Here is an 18,206-nt window from a genome sequence, read left to right as displayed (position 1 = left end):
GTGATTTGTGTGTCACCGATCAACGCTCAGTGGCTGCTGGTTGCACGCACTGCCGTGGTGCAAAGTGGGGGAGAGGGGGGGGGAATGGACAAGGACAAAAAAAAAAAAAAAAAGTACTGGAAAACAGCGAGCACGGACGTTGATCAGTGATTTGCGTCACTGATCAGCGCTCGGCCGCTGCAGGAAAAAAAAAAAAACTGCCAAAAATCAAGCGATCGAATACTGATCAGCGCTCAGTGACAGAAAGGGGGGATGGTGAGGGGGGTAAAAAGGGGGGAGAGGGAGATTGGGGTGGATAAGGAGAGATCTACTTACACTCACCAATGTTAGAATGATGCTGCGCCCTGCTCACACCCAGACATCAGGGCAGAACAGTCATCCTCCAGTTATGCCCACTGCTCCACTGACATTCCGCTCACCATGTGAATGTGCTGCGCAGGACACCAGTTACACAGCAGACATGATTAGAGAACCACCATGACTACTCCGTGCTGCCCCGATGACTGGAAAGGAGCAGGGCATGGCACAATAATAGTTTTCTCCTCTCACCAAACACTGGTATCTGTGATAGACACACTTGCTCTGGATGCTAAATTATCATCTTTCACATGTTCTGCTTTTACTTACATAGGGATCTTGGCCTGACCTTTAAAAGGGTTTGTCCCAATTTCTTGAGTATACTCAAGTCCCCAACAAGATACGATTGCTGGCGTTCCTCTTTGACTGGCACATCAGGCCAGCACCGTCTGCTAGCCTGAACTGTGTGCACTCTGATGCAGCAGTAAAAGGCCAAGTTCAGACAGTAATTTTAAAACTCGGAGCCAGTCATTTCTACAGTTTGGAGACCCGATTGGCCTGTGTACTGGTTCACTGTACTCAGGAGCTGCTGGCTATTTACATGCACTGGTGTGTAAATCAGAGCAGACTAGCGCATGCCGCAATTCAATCACCACCGACCTGAAGTGTATGTGAAAAATAGTCCATGTGAACAGGCACATAACATACCACTGGTCTGTATTAAGAAAAAGAAACAGTCAAGCTCACCCATTAAGGAACCCAAAAGCTCAGGAGACCAGCAGTGCAGCAGTTATTGCAATAACTAAAGACCTTACTGTCTGAAATGCATCTGCTAGACCATATTTCCCCCCTCTAGGGTTTGTAACACCCATGTTATCGCAGATTTACACAATAAAGCTAGGTTTTTAGAGCATCCTTGAAGCTGGATTTTTTTCTGCTCTCGATACCATTGGTCTGTGCGCCATCCATTCTCCACATGGACATGACAGACCAAAGATGCATTCGTCTGAACATATCCCAGGTTAGCCTGCTGTCTCTTCAGCATCAGAAGCACTGGGATTGTGACAACCCACTAAGAAAAGCGTGGTTTTCATGATCCCACTGTAACAAGTGTACTGTAGTGTAGAATCCCTCACATAAGGGCTCTGACCTCCCGAGTCAGAGTGCGTTGTGGAGAGAGAACTGTCAAAACGCTCACACGCCAAACAGTTGACAGACATTGGCTGGAGGGTTTTGGCCAACAGACGCGTCTAGAACAGCTCTATAGCAATGAATGTGCAGGAGGGAGGTGGCTGGAATCATGAGCCATCACTCCAGAGATCCCCACAATCATTGTAAGGCTACGGCCACACATACACTATTTGGTCAGGATTTTTCCTCAGTATTAGTAAGCCAAAATCAGGTGTGGAACAGTCAGAGAACAGGAATAGTAGAAACATGTCACCACTTCTGCATTTTTTAGCCACTCCTGGTTTTGGGTTACAAATACTGATAGTGTGAACTTAAGGTGCATTGTAGCAGCTGTACATATTCACTTGCTGCTGTTACACAGCGGTGGTCGGTCGCTTTGACGACGAGCTATAATCAGTGGCAGCCCCAGATTGGCAATAGGTACTCTAGATTGTTCTGTCAGACTTGGTGATATAAAAACTATACACTTGATGGTTTTTGTTTTTTGACTTGAATTCAAGTTTTTTATATTTTGTAGGTCTCCAAATACACAGTGGTAATTTACCTAGACAGAAGGCTAGAGTCTTAATACAATTGTTTTTATACAATATTTTAACCTTCACAAGCCGAAATAAAGTAATTCCACAGCTCCTTCAAGTAAAATTTTATTTTTTATTCCAATGTTTGTATTTCATATTTGTGGCACCCAGACAGTAGATCGTTAACTTGATCCAAAAAAGAGTAGAAGTCAGTAAAGATTAAAAAAAATTATATATCATAAGCAATATCACATGACAAAGTAAATACAATAAATATTTGCCAACTTCAAAGACAATGAAAATGTAATTTCCTCTTGTCCTGTCCACAGCACTGGCACGTGAGAAGGGCAAGAGTTTTGGTCTGCCAGGTAGGAACCACCGATCACCATAAACCCGCTTAAACAAGTAGAATCAAATGAAACTTCCATGCAGACACTTCAGATTCCAGGTATGACCCAATACACACTCACCATTTTCTCTCAATGAACACTTTGAATGCAAAAACCTTTGAAAATACTTTTGTGGCAAACAACTGTATTATACAGAAATTCACATTGAGACAAAAAAATACAAATAATTGGATTCCACGAGATGGATGAATTTCATTCTTACAGTAGTCAGTGAGCGTTCAAGTTTGGATAAACGTAGCCACCATACCATTCCCCTAATTCAGAGTTACAAAAAGGGAAAAAAAAAAACAAATAAAAAACCCTCACCCTCATCAGCGTACTAAGCCACTGATTTTCAACTCCCGCACAGACACCAGCAAATTCCAGCAGGTTTGGTTCTAGTCGCAGTAGTCAAGTAATACTTTTCTTGCAGAGCACTTGTCAGCATGTCAATATGCCGGAAGAGAAGATTTTACTCCAAGTCTCATTCCTAGTCTCTTCACGGCAGATCTGCAAGGAACACGTATTGGTTTGCTTGTATCCAGATTCCCCTCTCACGGGCATATTAGTGAGGCCGGCTGCTGCTGGACTCTGAGGAATGCCGGCTCCGGTGGCTGCTGTAACCGTTCGTATGACCATTGCTCTGCCGCTTTGTTAAGCCACCATTTAAAATATCCTGGATGTGCTGAACAATCAAGTTGATTGCAACTGTGATCAAATAAAAGCAAAATAGATTAAAAAAAAAAAAGTGTATTTAAATTTTTTAGAAAACCGTAATAACATTGCATATCTATATATTTTATAAAGACTTTGCTACAACACTCTACAAGGAGTTTGTTGTTGCCTGGTGGAAAAGGTTCCAACACGAAATATCCAAAGAAAAGATAAACAAAAAGAACTAAAACAGAGGGAGGCTCAGAAATTCTCTGCATTTCAGCAGATTCCATGCAGCAAGCTGGCATCAACCCCACAGTGGTTTTATCACAGTATTCATACCAGGCCGATCCTTCAAGACAAGGCTCAATAAGATGGTAAATAATGGAAGTCTCATGGTATGTGTGGCTGTAAAGAAAAACTAAAAAAGGGCCACACTGAAGGACCCGGCCTATCCATGCATTACAAGGCTGGCTAAAAGTGCTGGTACCAGATGTGAAGTCACACAGAGTCACTGCAGACTTGTGAATCCCCCCAGGGAACACACTGTGAGCAGCGAGGATTCGCCGGTTTCTGAGCCAGGAACAGAAGGTATATATGTGTTATACATACCCCCAGATAGAACTCAACTAGTGGGTGCGTCCACTTCACTCTATACAAGTGTATGGAGCGAGGCCATGCCCAATAGTCAGGCTCTGGCCGGGAGTATGCACAACGCATAAATCACCGCCGTTCCTGGCTCAGACATCGTGAGTTCCCCGGGAGGTAATTCAGAAGCCTGGAGACTCATCAATTTCGACCCCTTTACACCCCCCCCCCCCCAAATGGTTTGCACATTAATGACCAGGCCAATTTTTACAATTCTAACCAGTGTCATTTTATGAGAACTCTGGAACGCTTCAACGGATCCCACTGATTCTGACAGTTTTTTCGTGACATATTGTACTTGGTAAAATTAGACGTGACCTCAGCGGAAAAAAAGCAGAAATTTGGTGAAAATTTTGCAATTTTCAAAATTTCAATTTTTATGCCCTTAAATCAGAGAGATATTTATTAACTATTTTGTGTGACATAACATTTCCCACATGCCTACTTTACATCAGCACAATTTTGTAGGCAAATTTTTTTTTTTTTTTTAATTAGGCAGCTATTAAAGGGTTAAAAGTTGACCAGCGATTTCTCATTTTTCCAACAAAATTTACCTTTTTTTTTTTTAAAAAGGACCACGTCACATTTGAAGTGACTAAAACTGCATCCCTCAAGGTGCTCAAAACCACATTCAAGAACTTTATTAACCCTTCAGGTGCTTCACAGGAATTTTTGGAATGTGGAAGAAAAAAAATGAACATTTAACTTTTTTACTAAAGTGTTACTTTCGACCCAATTTTTTTTATTTTTGCAGGGGTAATAGGAAAAAATGGACCCTAAAATCAATTTCCCCTGAGCACGCAGGTACCCCATATGTGGGGGAAAAAAACACTGTTTGGGTGCACGGCAGGGTTTGGAAGGGAAGGAGTGCCATTTGACTTTTTGAATATAAAATTTGCTTGAATAATTAGCAGACGCCATGTCGCGTTTGCAGAGCCCCTGATGTGCCTAAACCGTGGAAACCCCCCACAAATGACACCATTTTGGAAACTAGACCCCTCAAGGAACTTATCTAGATGTGTGGTGAGCACTTTGAACTCCTAAGTGTGTCACAAAAGTTTATAACGTAGAGCCATGAAAAAAAAAAACCCAAAAAACAAACACTTTCCCCACAAAAATTATCTTAGCCGCAATTTTTTTAATTTTCACAAGGGTGATAGGAGAAGCTGGACCCCAAAAGTTGTTGTGCAGTTTCTCCTGAGTACGCTGATACTCCAAGTGGTCGAAAACTACTGTCAGGGCTTGGAAGGGAAGGAGTGACGTTTTGGAATGCAGACTTTGATGGAATAGTCTGCGGGCGTCATGTCGCATTTGCAGAGCCCCTGGTGTGCCTACACAGTGAAAATGCCCAATAAGTACCCCTTTTTGGAAACTAGACCCCTCAGGGAATTTATCTAGATATGTGGTGAGCACCTTGAACCCCCAACGCTTCACAGAAAATTATAACGTTGACTTGTGAAATTAAAAAATTCACTTTTTTTTTCCCACAAAAAAGTTTTTAGGCAAAATTTTTTTCACAAGGGTTAGGCTATGTGCACACGATGCGTATTTCATGCGTATTTTGTGCGGAAAATTCCGCAGCGTAAACGCATGAATTACGCATGTTAGCCTTTTGCCATGGTCCCCTATGGCATTCCGCAATTGTAATGCCCACGCTGCGGAATTTTCCGCAGCGTTTTGTTGTGCGGAAATTCCGCAGCATGTCAATTCTTTGTGCGTTTACGCATGCGGAATTGCCATCTACAATGCAGTAGAAAACGCAAGGCAATTCCGCATGTGCAAAACGCGCGAATTACGCGCGAAAAACGCATGCCAAATTCCGCATGCGTTTTCCAGGAAAAAGGACATGCGGAAATGAAGCGGAAATTTCCGCTTCAAATACGCATCGTGTGCACTTAGCCTTACAGGAGAAAAAGTGAACCCCAACATTTGATGTGCAATATCTCCTGAGCACGCACACACCCAGTTTGTGATTGAAAACTACTTTTGAGGCACAGTGCAAAGCTCAGAAGGGAAGAAGCTCCATATTGGAGTTCATATTTTGCTGGGCTGGTTTGATGGTGACATGTCACATTGGCAGAGCCCCTAAGGTGCAAGAACAGCAGGACCCCCCCATAAGAGACCCCATTTTACAAACTATACCTCTCAATGAATTCATCTAGGGGTGCAGTGAGCATGTTGACACTACATGTGCTTCTCAGAATGTTACACCCTTGGGCGTTGAAGAAAGTCTTAGTTACCGGTAACAGGATTTTTCGGAACCCAGAACAGCACCACGAGAGAGGGGATCTGCCCACCAAGGACAGGAATCCTACAGCTTAAAAGGACATCACCTCTCTCCCACCTCATTTGGTTTACAGAGCATGAGAGGACCGCCAAGGTTAGTACGACAACAATCATTTAAATATCCTTTTTTTTTTTTTTTTTTTTTTTTTTAAACATCCAGACACCTATAAGTGTGAGCTTATAACAATCTAAAGGTGGTGCTCCCACAAACGTGAAGGGAGGGAATATAAGGGTGCTGTCATGGGTTCCAAAAAATCCTGTTACTGATAAGTAACTAAGACTTTCTCAATCACCCATGACAGCACCACGAAAGAATTACAGAGAATGAAGATTCTAGGGATGGACCAAAGCCTGGAGCACCCTTCTCCCAAAGGCGAGATCAGCAGAGACACCAATATCTAGCCTATATTATCTGTAAAAGGGGGAGGGAGAGGACCAAATAGCAGCCTTACATATTTCGTCTATGGACACACCAGTCTTCTCCGCCCAAGTCGCCACGGCCCAAGTGGAATGGGCTCTTAGACCTTCTGGTACTTCTTCCCCAGTTGAAGAGTAGACTAGAGCGATGGCATCCCTTATCCACCTAGCAATGGTGGGTTTCGATGCCCTACACCCTTTTTAAACCCCTTGGTGACACAAAAAGGGGACCATCCTTCCTAAAACTTTTAGTGACATAAAGGTACCTGATTATGCATTTCCTAACATCTAAGGAGTGTAACCTCTCCTCCTCTGGGTTTTTTGGATTGGAGCAAAAAGATGGTAAAACTATCTCGAGTTCTATGAAAGCGGGTAGACACCTTAGGGAGGTATGCCGGGTATGGTTTGAAGATTACCCTGTCCTTTAATATCTGAGTAAAGGGTGGAGCAGAGGACAGGCTCTGGAGGTCGCTCACTCTTCTGGCCAAAGTTAATGCAACCAGAAGAGAAGTTTTAAGGGAAATGTTCTTTAGGGATGCCAAATCTACGGGTTCAAAGGGAGATTTGGGCAAAGCTTTTAAAGACTAAATTCAGGTCCCAGGGCATGAGATTTGATTTTGTAATGGGTCTAGACCGAAAAGATGCTTTAATAAATCTTGATATCCAGAAATTCCCCACTAGATCACAGCTAAACAAGGCCCCAAGAGCTGACACCTGAACCTTTAGGGTACTTGTAGACAATCCCAACTCAAGGCCCTTCTGAATGAATTCTAGAATTTTTCATATAGGAGCCCCATCCTCAATGTTGGCCCCTGAAAAGGCCACTTTTTTTTTCCAGGTTCTTGCATAAATACATGTAGTAATAATTTTTCTACTACATAGGAGGGCATCTACTAAATTTGATGAAAATTCCATGCAGTCAGGTGTAGACCCGGAGCATGAGGATGGAAAATTGGTCCTTGTGAAAGGAGATCCGGAATCTACGGAAGGACCCAAGGGTCCGAAACCAAAATCTACCAAGAGAACCAAGTTTTTTTGGGCCAGAAGGGAGCTATAAGTATAATACTAGCCCCGTCCGCTCTGATCTTCCTGATGACAATAGGGAAAAGAGACACAGGAGGGAATGCGTAACCTAGGTTGAATCTTGGGTTTCCCTTGGGCTCAGGGAACAGAAATCCTTCACCTTCCGATTCTTTCTGGTGGCAAACAGATCCACCACTGGGAGGCCCCATTTCTGGATTGAGTGAAGATCTTTTGTTTAAAGGTCCATTCTGTTTCTCTTAGAGTAGATCTACTTAAGAAGTCTGCCTTGGTATTCTCTTTTCCTCTTGTATGTAAGGCGGTAAGGGAGAGGATATGTTTTTCTGCAACAACTGATCTGAGATTTTCATTAGGGATTTTGATCTGGTTCCCCCTTGGTGGTTTAAATATGCCACTGAAACACTGTTGTCCAACAAAACCTTGACGTTTTGGCCCTGTAAGGATACAAGGAACCAGTTTACTGCTCGTTCCACAGCCAAAAACTCCTAAACTTTAGAGGAAAGCACTTTTTCATCCCTTGTCCAGATACCCTGTATTATTTCTCCTCCTAGATGGGCCCCCCATCCTGTGGGAGTCATCAGTGGTTACTACACGTGATGGATTTATCACCCAGGGGACTCCCCTGGACAGGTTCTTGACATCCAGCCACCAAAGGGATAGTGTCGAACGAAGGCATAACATCATTTTACCCTCCAGATGTCCCTTGAGGACTGATTCATTATACAGGATATTCCACAGCAGGGTCCTGGAATGGTACTGTGCCCATAACACTGCTGGAAAACATGATGTCAAATGTTCCTAGCCGGGAACGCCCCTACATCAATCAGGGCACCATCTCTGGTGCATCCGCCACCAGGGTGCGTCACCAGCTTATGCCCCATACGTCACTGGCCACGCCTCTCTCTCCTAGCCGGCCGCATCACCTTACCGGCCGCGCTCCCCAGCATGAAAAGGTTCCGCCTCTCTCATCGGCCACATCACCTTACCAGCCGTAAGGCCCACTGAGGCGCCCTAAGAGACCTGCACTGACCGAGGTGGAGAAGGCATCCCCACCTAGCCCGGACAGCCAGGCCTAGGAAGAATCTTCTTATCTTCATACAGGTAAGCCTGCACTAGGTTCCCCTCATCAAGCATAGGAAACCAAACAGGCAGGAGAGAGGTGCCACCCTTTTAAGCCTGTAGGTTTCCGGTCCTTGGTGGGCGGATCCCCTCTCTCGTGGTGCTGTCATGGGTGAACGAATAAAGAATAATTACATTTTTGCCACCAAAGTTTTGTTTTAGCTCCAGAATTTACGTTTTCACACTAGGAAGTGGGTAAAACTGGCACCAAAATTTGTCACACAATTTTTGCTGAAAATAGAAATACCCCATATGTGGCTGAACAGTACTGCTTAGCCACACAGCGAGACTCCACAGGGAGGGAGCGCTGTTTGCCTCCTGGAGCACAGATTTTCCTGGAATAGGGTCTCTGTATATGGAGTCTGCAAACTAAGTGTTAGAAGAGCAGAATCTCCCTCAAGTGACCCCATTTTCGAAATTACACCCCTCTGGGAATTTATCTACAGGTGTGGTGAGGATTTTAACTACATGGGTGTTTTCCAGAAACAAGCAGTAGTGGATGTTGCCGAGTGAACATTGCAAACTGCCGTTATAGTGACCAGTACGTTAAAGTGACCAGTACGTTGTGCTCAGCTCATGCTTCTGGAGACATGCACCCGTAAATTAGGCGGGTTCTCATCGCTACAGAAATGCCAAACATGTGGACGCCAACTCAGGTTTAGGCACACTGTTGGGCTTAAGAGGGAGGTGGGCATTTGTATTTGGGAACACAGAATTTGCTGAATTTCTTTTGGGGGAAAAGTGCCATTTCACTTTTCCAAAGCCTTTGTGCTACTAGTAACGTGGAAGCCCCCTATGTTTCCGTTAACAGATGTCAGACATGAGTGGGGACTTGCTTTTTTTGTGGTTTGAGTCGAAGCTTTTATTTTGATCCAAAATGTTATGTAAAATGTTCCCATTTATCTTGTGCTCTACGCTGAGCTTGAATATCTGGGGTTCCATTTAAATCTCCAAGTGAAGTAATACAGATTAAACACCCGAGAGATCCATTCACTATAATGAGTCAGCAGAGTTACTCTGGCCTCTATTTAGCAGTGCCCCCCCCCCCCAGAGGTTCACAAAACTGCGGACGACGGCACTTTTATGCACGCCTAATAAAAAAAACGGACACTGCCAGATCACACGCCAGACTGCGTCCACAGTGCCTCCATTTGCCTCATTACAGGGAATCTTCCGCCGGGGGTTCTGTCTGAATCACGTATTTCAGAGATTTACACGAGATTTAAATGTGAGCCGAGCGATCTCTGAAAGTCAGAATAAACAAATCAGTAGCAGGTAAAGAATTGGTTTTAAGTTTATTTAGTTATTTTTTAGTCTGTTCCTCATGCGGTTTAAGTGATTAGACAACTTTATTCTTTGGGTCAGTGCGATTACAGCGATACCAGATTTATATCGAGTTTTTTATGTTTGGCAGCTGTAACACTAAAAGACGCTTTTTTTTTGCAGAGACTAGTTTTTGCATCGCCATATTTTGAGAGCTATAATTTTTCCATATTTCGGCCGACAGAGTCATGTGACGGCTTGTTTTTTGCGGGATGAGCTGACGTTTTATTGGTACCATTTTCAGGCACGTGACATTTGTTGATCGCTTTCTATTCCAATTTTTGGGAGGCAGAATAAACAAAAAACAGACAATTGTGGAATTGTTTTTTGAGGGTTTTTTAGCGCCGTTTTGCGTTTGGTAAAATTGATGAGGCAGCTTTATTCTTTGGGTCAGTATGCAGTACCACATTTATATGTTTGCTTTGGCGCTTTTGCACAATAAAAACTATTTTCTAGAAAAAAAATATATTTTTGCATCGCTTTATTCTGAGAGCTATAACTTTGTTTTTCAGCTGATGGAGCTGTATGGCAGCTTGTTTTTTGCTGACAAGATGACATTTTCAGCGGTACCATTTTTATTTACATTAGTCTTTTTCATAGTGTTTCATTCCACTTTTTGTTTGGCGGTATGATAAAAGCGTGAGGCTAGCTGTGAGGCTAGGTGCACACCATATCTATACACTGACAACATTCCAGTTCACGTCCAGGAAAAGTTCGCAACGTATACTGCCATTCACCAGATTGAGGCCAAGAGTGTATTCCATCAACCTGTTTGACAGATGCGATCCTGCAAACCATTTGTTTTAACAGTATAGGAAGGCACAGCTGACATTCTTCCTTTACAGTGGGCTACTGCAAAGCAAGTAAATATGAAGTATACCAAGTTGCCATGGTCAGGAACATTACCTCCTTAGGCTGTGTGCACATATTGCAGATTTGGTGCGCTTTTGTGACAAAACCTGAAGCAATGCTGATGCCAGCAAAGTGAATGAGAAACCTGAAGTGTCACACACACGTTGAGTATTTGTGACTTGCAGATTTGGTGCAGAAAATAATCTAATCTACAATATGTCAATGCTCTGTGCGTTTTTCACCGCTGACTTCAGTCAAATAGGGCACCCGACAGCAGGGCTGTGGATTCAGGAGTCTGTGTCCATTTTGGTGGAGTCTGTATAAAATGAACCGACTCCAACTCCTAAAATATATAATTTGGGTACAGTAGTTCAATGCAGTTTGTTGGGAATATTTTTTCATAAGAATTTGGGAAAGTTATGAAATGTCCTATAAATGTCTGTCCTATTCCTGATCTAAGGGTGTAGACTTTTAGCTGAGATGAATCTGCCCTACAGTAAATTTATCACTTTAACATGAGCCATGTATGAGGGATTTGTGGAAAGTGAGTGGTCGGCGGTTTGGCTTACCGACTCCACAGCCCTGCCCGACAAGGAGACACAATGTGAACTTAGCCTTATCTGGCTCTTTCTGAACACCTCTCAGCTGATTATAACCACAGAACACATCAAATTTAAAATCGGCAGGAAAATAAAAAGCCCAAAAAGGTGTCAATGTATGTATTTAAGAAAAAAAAAAAAAATAATAAGTTGGACAAACTCTTTAATATTCCTACATCCAAAATTGACCACTCGGTTTAGATTTAACTGATGCTACTTACCCAGGTTGTCAGCACCTCTGGGAATGATCACATCAGCATATTTCTTGGTCTACAATACAATGCGGGGGAAAGTGATTGGTAAAATGCATTAAGAGCTCTCATGCCAGCAATTCACTCTTCAGAGGAGCTCTAGTAAGGCGGACTCAGCACACGACATTTACTGTGGAAATCACTTCCCAAATTTATAATACAGACAGTGATGCGATTACCGCCAGGGACTAGGCCTATTTTGGCCTTAATGACCAAACATTTTTAATTTTTTCCTCCTTACTGTTACTTTCTAGAAGCCATGATTATTTTCTCATTGACCTAGGCATATGCAGACTTTTTTTTTTTTTTATTGTGGGTTGAGTTGCATTTGTCATTGGCAACATACAACTTATTACCCAACTTTTATTAGCCCATTATGGGAAAGAAAGGGGGACTGATCTTCCATTTTAAAAATTCTCAAAATCAGTGGTGAAATTTGTATTCAGTGAAAATTGAGATTGGGATCTAGGGGTATGTGCGCACGGTCAGTATTGGCAGCGCTTTGAACACCGTATACTTTATGCTGCGTCCAAAGCGCTGCACGCAACTAAATCTGCACGTGTTCATTGAACCATGTGGATTCACCGCAGCCTATACATTGCACTGATACTAGTCTCTGCAAGAGAAATTCTGTCTCCACAAGAGAAACTGACATGCTGCAGTCTGGAAAGACGCACCGCATGTCATCTCCGCGGGTGAGCCGCAGGTGCATAGTGGATGGGATTTCTTGACATCCCATCCACTATGCTGTAACATCTGGCTGCTGCAGATTGCACACAGCGCAAGTGCACTGCATCCAATCCGCAGCGATCACTGATAGTGTGCACGTACCCCAAGGTAACATTTCTCCTTGTGGAGAGTGGCATGCCAGTGTGAGGAGGCTTATACGCCATGCACAAGTCATATGGCAATTGCATTCAGCAGACTTCACTCGGTATCTGTAAATGCTGCCAGCTCTCCCTCCAAATCTCGCTCTCCTACCTGTATGTATACAGCAGGGTGTATATACATGTACACACTGCTGTATGATGCATATACACCCTGCTGTATTGCCTTTATAATGTGAATACATTCAGGTCTCTTACTTATAGCGAGTACAGCAGTGTCCCCAATCAGAGAACTCAAAATGCAATGCTGACACTGCTGGAGAGAAATCATGGCTCTGTGCACCCCAGAAGAGTTGTCATACCACACGCCAAAGACAACCGCTTAACAGGCAATGCCATACGCCAAAGACAACCGCTTAACAGGCAATGCCATACGCCAAAGACAACCGCTTAACAGGCAATGCCATACGCCAAAGTTTGAATAAATCTACTTGATATATATCTATGGGACAACTACTACGGACCTTTCATGATATGGACACCTGCTGAACTTTGATAACACATATGGTGAGAGCAATTTACTTACTAATTCTCACCTTAGTATGCCATTCATATTTTCTTCTATTTAGCAACCTTATTTTTATTATTTAATCTGTGATACAGCCATTATTTTCCCGTGAGGTGCTTTTATACATTTTCCGTTATTGGTAGCAATTTAAATCAGACTGCTGCTTTTAAACAGTTATCTTTGGTTTACATTACTTCTATTCCCTGCAGTGTCCTGTCCAGGAGATCGTGCTGGGGCGGTGTGTGAAGCTGGGTGAGGAATGGAGGGGTATAGGCAGAGTTACAGGTCTGTGCTCACATCTGGCTTGCAGCCCAGCACATGATGGGAAATTTATTAAGAAAAGAGAAGAGGATTCAGAAGGGGAAGTGATCACTATGACAGAGCTGGTGCCAGGGCACAGGAAGCAAAGCAAAAAAGGAATAAAACATCAAAATTGGCAGAAAAGGTACATGGGCTTATTTAGGGGCAGTATCCTTAAGCAGGTATGGCAAAACTAGTAAGTAAGAGTCAGGATTGTGGGCAACCTCCAGTTGTTTTCTGTATTTGATAAGATGATGATGTTGCACAATTTATATCTGGATAGAGAGATACAGATATAATCTCTTTTTCTTTTTTTTTTTAACACACACAAATTGTCAATAGGTTCAGTATCTGTGGGGTTAAATTGCTTGGATCAGAACCAGTACCACCAGATGTAGTGAGAATGATCTACATGTCCTGATGTAACTTACTCTCATTTTTGCAATAAAAGGGTAAATTATTATGGCTGAATTGAGAACAGTACATCTTCAGAGAACCTCAAAAAAAAATTTGAATTGTGTGTACTTACTGGCAGACAGAATTCTTCAAAGGCTGGCTTCACAAATTTTATATATTGTGAAAGAACCTGCTCTAAATCCCGGCCTCGTTCATTGATGTCTCTCAGCACTGCAAAAAAGCAAAATCACTTAAATCACACATGCAGTACAATAAAACTGTTCGAAAATCATTTTTCATGGAGAAAAACACAACTCTGATCTGGGCTTTTCCACATTTCATTTACATTCCCCCTCCCCCACATTAATCACTCTCAGAAGTGGGCTTGAACAGTCCACCTATGAGACTCTGCCACTGGTAGGATCTGATACTATGGTGTATGGCAGTAACCAGATTGGCCCCATGCAATCTGATTGCAGCGTGACCAACAGGCTAAAATAGGGAGCGCTACCAACACCCTCACTTGTCAATAACACAAGGGTTTGAACATTGTTCATATGACGCGCCCCTGGGCCCGTGTCGCGCAGCGTTGCGCACGCGGGAGCTTACCCGGAGCCGGATCTGTTGAGGGTTGTAGTCTCGTGGCGGTGATCCGGTCCGTGCCCAGGGAGTCAGACTAAGTGGCGCTGTATCAGCGGTAGATGTTGGACGACTACGCCACCCGTTGAGTACAGCTAAGGAGCTGCTGCTGCAGGGCAGACCGCTGAGGCCGGTGGTAGGATTGTGCAGCGTGATAGTATAACCCCCAACGGGAGGGGTATGGCCTCAGGGCAGCCGACGTGGATGATGGGGGTAGCAGGAACCACTCGGAGACGGTACGGTGTAGTTCAGGGTCTTTACTGGTGACAAAGATAGACCCTCCCGGAGTACTGGCTAGCGATTGAGGCCTGGTCAGTCCTTGAGCAGATGGGATCTCCCCTGGCCAGGCGGAGTTGTAGGCCTCCCAAACTAACGATACTCTTCTGGCTACCTTGCTAGAGGCGGGTATAAGTAGCCCACGTCCCTGAGTGTACCGTGTGGTGCTCACCCGTATGGCCGGTGACTCGGGGCCTTCTAGTAGCTTCCGCTCCACGACGGCGGTGCTGGTCCCACGCGTGTGACCGTGCCTTCGGGTTTCTGGGCCAGAGGACCTGCAATCCCCTGCCGGTCGGTTTCTGCTGCTGGATAGGAGTTAGTCCCCACAGCCTCGGACTCCGGGTCCGGTGATAACTTCTCAGTCAGGGCGAGCTCTGCAGCTGCCAGCCCCTGACTCCTTGTAGCACTGCTCCCACAGAGCTCCTGTTGTTTCTTCCTATGCTGCTTCTCTTCTCTACTCACTAACCCTGCCTCAGCCCTAGGTTTATATAGGGGAAGTTCTTCCCCTCCCAGGACTGGGCAGGAGGTGTGGCATGCATAGGATTCCTGACCAAGAGACCTCCCACCTGCTCTCAGACATAACATTGCTGTTACTGTGGAAACCAGACCCCTGGGGTGCCACACATACAGATTAAAATGATCCTAAATGCAAGTACTGCTCAACATGTATTTTGTCCAAGCACTATTGTGTTAAGGTTAGTCATTGATTTTGAATACTGGTTATGCAATTAATACACGAGATGCACGGAAATATTGACTAGGATCTAACAAGGAGCAGAGATCAGACAAACCGGGACAAACACAAACAAACTTAAACTGAAATCTATTTTAAGAAAATCATATTTCCACAAAAATGAAAACAAAAACTACTGGAAGTACCTCTTGCAGAATACCCGTTTACTAGTTTTTCCTTCTCAGTAAGCAGTTAGGCTGCGTGCACACGATGCGTTTTTCATGCGTTTATGCTGCGGAATTTCCGCAGCGGAAACGCATCAAAAACGCTTGGTAATCCGCACCCCATGGTCCCCAATGGCATTCCGCAATGTCAATGCACATGCTGCGGATTTTTCCGCAGCGTTTCTGCAGCGCTCATAAATCCGCAGCATGTGCATTAATTTTGTGGAAGCGCCGCCATTGACTTGCATTGAGACGCATAGAATCCGTGTCTGTACATTTGTACACGTGGATTATATGCGTCTCTATGTGCGGATAGTACCTAGTTCTGGAGGAGAGGGGACTCTCATCCAGACCTGGGTACCATTGTACCTGTAAAAAAAAAAGAATAAAATAAATAAAGTTTATATTCACCTGTCCGGCGGCCCCTGCAGCGCTTATCTTCCAGGACCTGAGATGACGTCGCGGTCATGTGACCGCAGGCTGTCTCGCGAGAGCCCGGCAACCCGGAAGAAGCCAGGACGAGCGCGACAGCAGACGCGGCGGGGGATCGGGGGTAAGTATAGCTTTATTTTTTTATTTTTACGGCCACACTATATAAATCCAGGCCGTTTGCATGGATTTATACAGTGTGACCTAGTTGTCAAGCACTTTTCAAGTGATGCTATCGCCTGGAAAGTGCTTGTCAGTCCGCATGCGGAAACACATGCGTTAACGCATGTGGATAAGCATGTGAATCCGCATGTATTCCGCATGTATTCTGCAGGAAAAACGCATGCACAATCTGCATGCATTTTTTCTGCCAGGGAGATGCAGAAATGCTGCAGAAATTTTCTGCTTCATTTCTGCATCGTGGGCACATAGCCTTCGAGTGAAGGACATATGGCTACCCCAGAAGTGAGGCTCCTGAGTGATCGTACAGAGCTTGTATCTCCATATCCTATAGATATAAATCATCCACCAGTCCTATGGACCTCCACTATAACAAAGCTGGACATCCCGGTGGTTAAAAGGTGTATATATTGCAATGAGAAGAGGAGAGTTCCTCATGGGCTCACGGTGTATTCATGAGACTGGTGACCACGTTCTCTCCATCTCAGCTATGAGTAGACAGAGGTTTTGCTAACAGACTTAGGGGTAACTCGTATGCATAGTGTCAGCTCCTCACTGTCAGGCAGGGTGTGGGAAAGACTCCGTGCAACACGAAGAGGGGGAGAAAGCCTAAACACTAGGGAAAGGGAGAGTAGAGACCCCCTAGGCAAATCTAATAACACCCTGCCTACCCTACCGTCCCTATATAGGTTCTACACCTATCGCCGAGCAGAACTCCAAACCCTGCATGTCCCTAGAGCTTGGCCCTAGATAGGAAGGGGGAGGGAGATGGGTGAGCACTGGTCAGGTCCCACTACAAACTAAAGACAACAAGGTAGACAAACAAAGGGGATTAACTTATTTGATCAGACACCAGAGGAGTAAGCCAATTGTCCTCCAAGGGCACCAGAGAAGAAGCCACCCAACAGATAGCACTTCAAGCATGCACAAAAGATACATAGAAGTATCACCAGCGATTCCCTGGAGCAAACAGTTTTTAACTCCCATGCAACGGTCGCTTTGCGCATGCGCTGGGAGGTGAGGAGGGAAAGCGCACGTCACAGCGCCCTGTGACGTGCGGGGGGAGGGAAAATGGTAACTAGGCAGCGATTTAGTGGAATAATAGTCAGATAGGTGGGCATTGCTTGACGTCCCCCGGACGCCAAGCCTGTTGAAAACCAAAAAAAGAAAACTACATTTCTCTGCAATCAATTTTCCTTAAATGTAAAAAAATGAATACATTTCCAACCTTCTCCCACCCATTAAAAATCGTAAAAAAAAAAACACAACAACTATCCATTAGTCAAGCCCCCCCATAAGCTAAACGTGTGTGATCTCCACATGAAAAAAAAGGGATGCCAAGCACATGAAACACAGACGTGTAAAACAGTACCTAAAGCTATGTTTACATTGCATTTTAGGGTATGCTCAGTGACTGTTGGAGCTTAAAGGGGTATACATACAAAAACAATTACAATAATCTTTAACAAAACGTGACGGCGACTGGTACAGGAGGACCGAGGACCCTGCCCGCGAGGGCTCACAGTCTACAAGGGATGGGTGAGGATACATTAGGTGAGGGTAGAGCTGGTCGTGCAGCGGTATCGTGGGGCGAGGGTTACTGCAGGTTGTAGGCTTGTCGGAAGAGGTGGGTCTTCAGGTTCCTTTTGAAGGTTTCCACGGGAGGCGAGTGTCTGATATGTTGGGGTAGAGTTCCAGAGTAGGGGAGATGCACGGGAGAAATCTTATATGCGATTGTGAGAAGAAGAGATAAGAGGGGAATAGAGAAGGAGAGCTTGAGAGGATCAGAGGTTGCACGCAGATAAGTACCAGGAGACTAGATCACAGATATATGGAGGAGACAGCTTGTGGATGGCTTCATATGCCGTGGTTAGGGTTTTGAACTGGAGTCTCTGGGCAATGGGGAGCCAGTGAAGGGATTGACAGAGGAGAGGTCGAGGAATAGCAGGGGAACATGTGGATTAGTCGGGCAACAGAGTTTAGAATAGATTGGAGGGGTGTGACAGTGTTGGAAGGGAGGCCACAGAACAGGAGGTTGTAGTAGTCGAGGTGGGAAATGATGAGGGAGTGCATTATTGTTTTTGCAGACTCGTGGTTGAGCAATGTGCG

General features: G+C 44.5%; 1 protein-coding gene across 1 annotated transcript in view; it reads right to left on the bottom strand.

Annotated features, from left to right (window-relative positions):
- Positions 1–2,116: 2,116 nt before the first annotated feature.
- UCK2 (uridine-cytidine kinase 2) overlaps positions 2,117–18,206 on the bottom strand; it is a 60,877-nt gene continuing 44,787 nt past the window's right edge. The window contains exons 5-7 of the mRNA XM_073643008.1: positions 13,810–13,907; positions 11,556–11,604; positions 2,117–3,103 (exon numbers count right to left, since the gene is read on the bottom strand). Coding sequence (XP_073499109.1) covers positions 2,961–3,103; positions 11,556–11,604; positions 13,810–13,907 — 290 coding nt within the window. The 3' untranslated portion in view covers positions 2,117–2,960. The remainder of the gene's footprint in view (positions 3,104–11,555; positions 11,605–13,809; positions 13,908–18,206) is intronic.

This window comes from Phyllobates terribilis, unplaced genomic scaffold (assembly GCF_046119375.1).
Source record: "Phyllobates terribilis strain yellow unplaced genomic scaffold, ASM4611937v1 Scaffold_8__6_contigs__length_399053987, whole genome shotgun sequence".
In the NCBI taxonomy this organism is placed as follows: Eukaryota; Metazoa; Chordata; class Amphibia; order Anura; family Dendrobatidae; genus Phyllobates; species Phyllobates terribilis.
The sequence above is the reverse complement of the archived record's forward strand: the minus strand, read 5'-3'. Positions and strand labels throughout refer to the sequence as shown.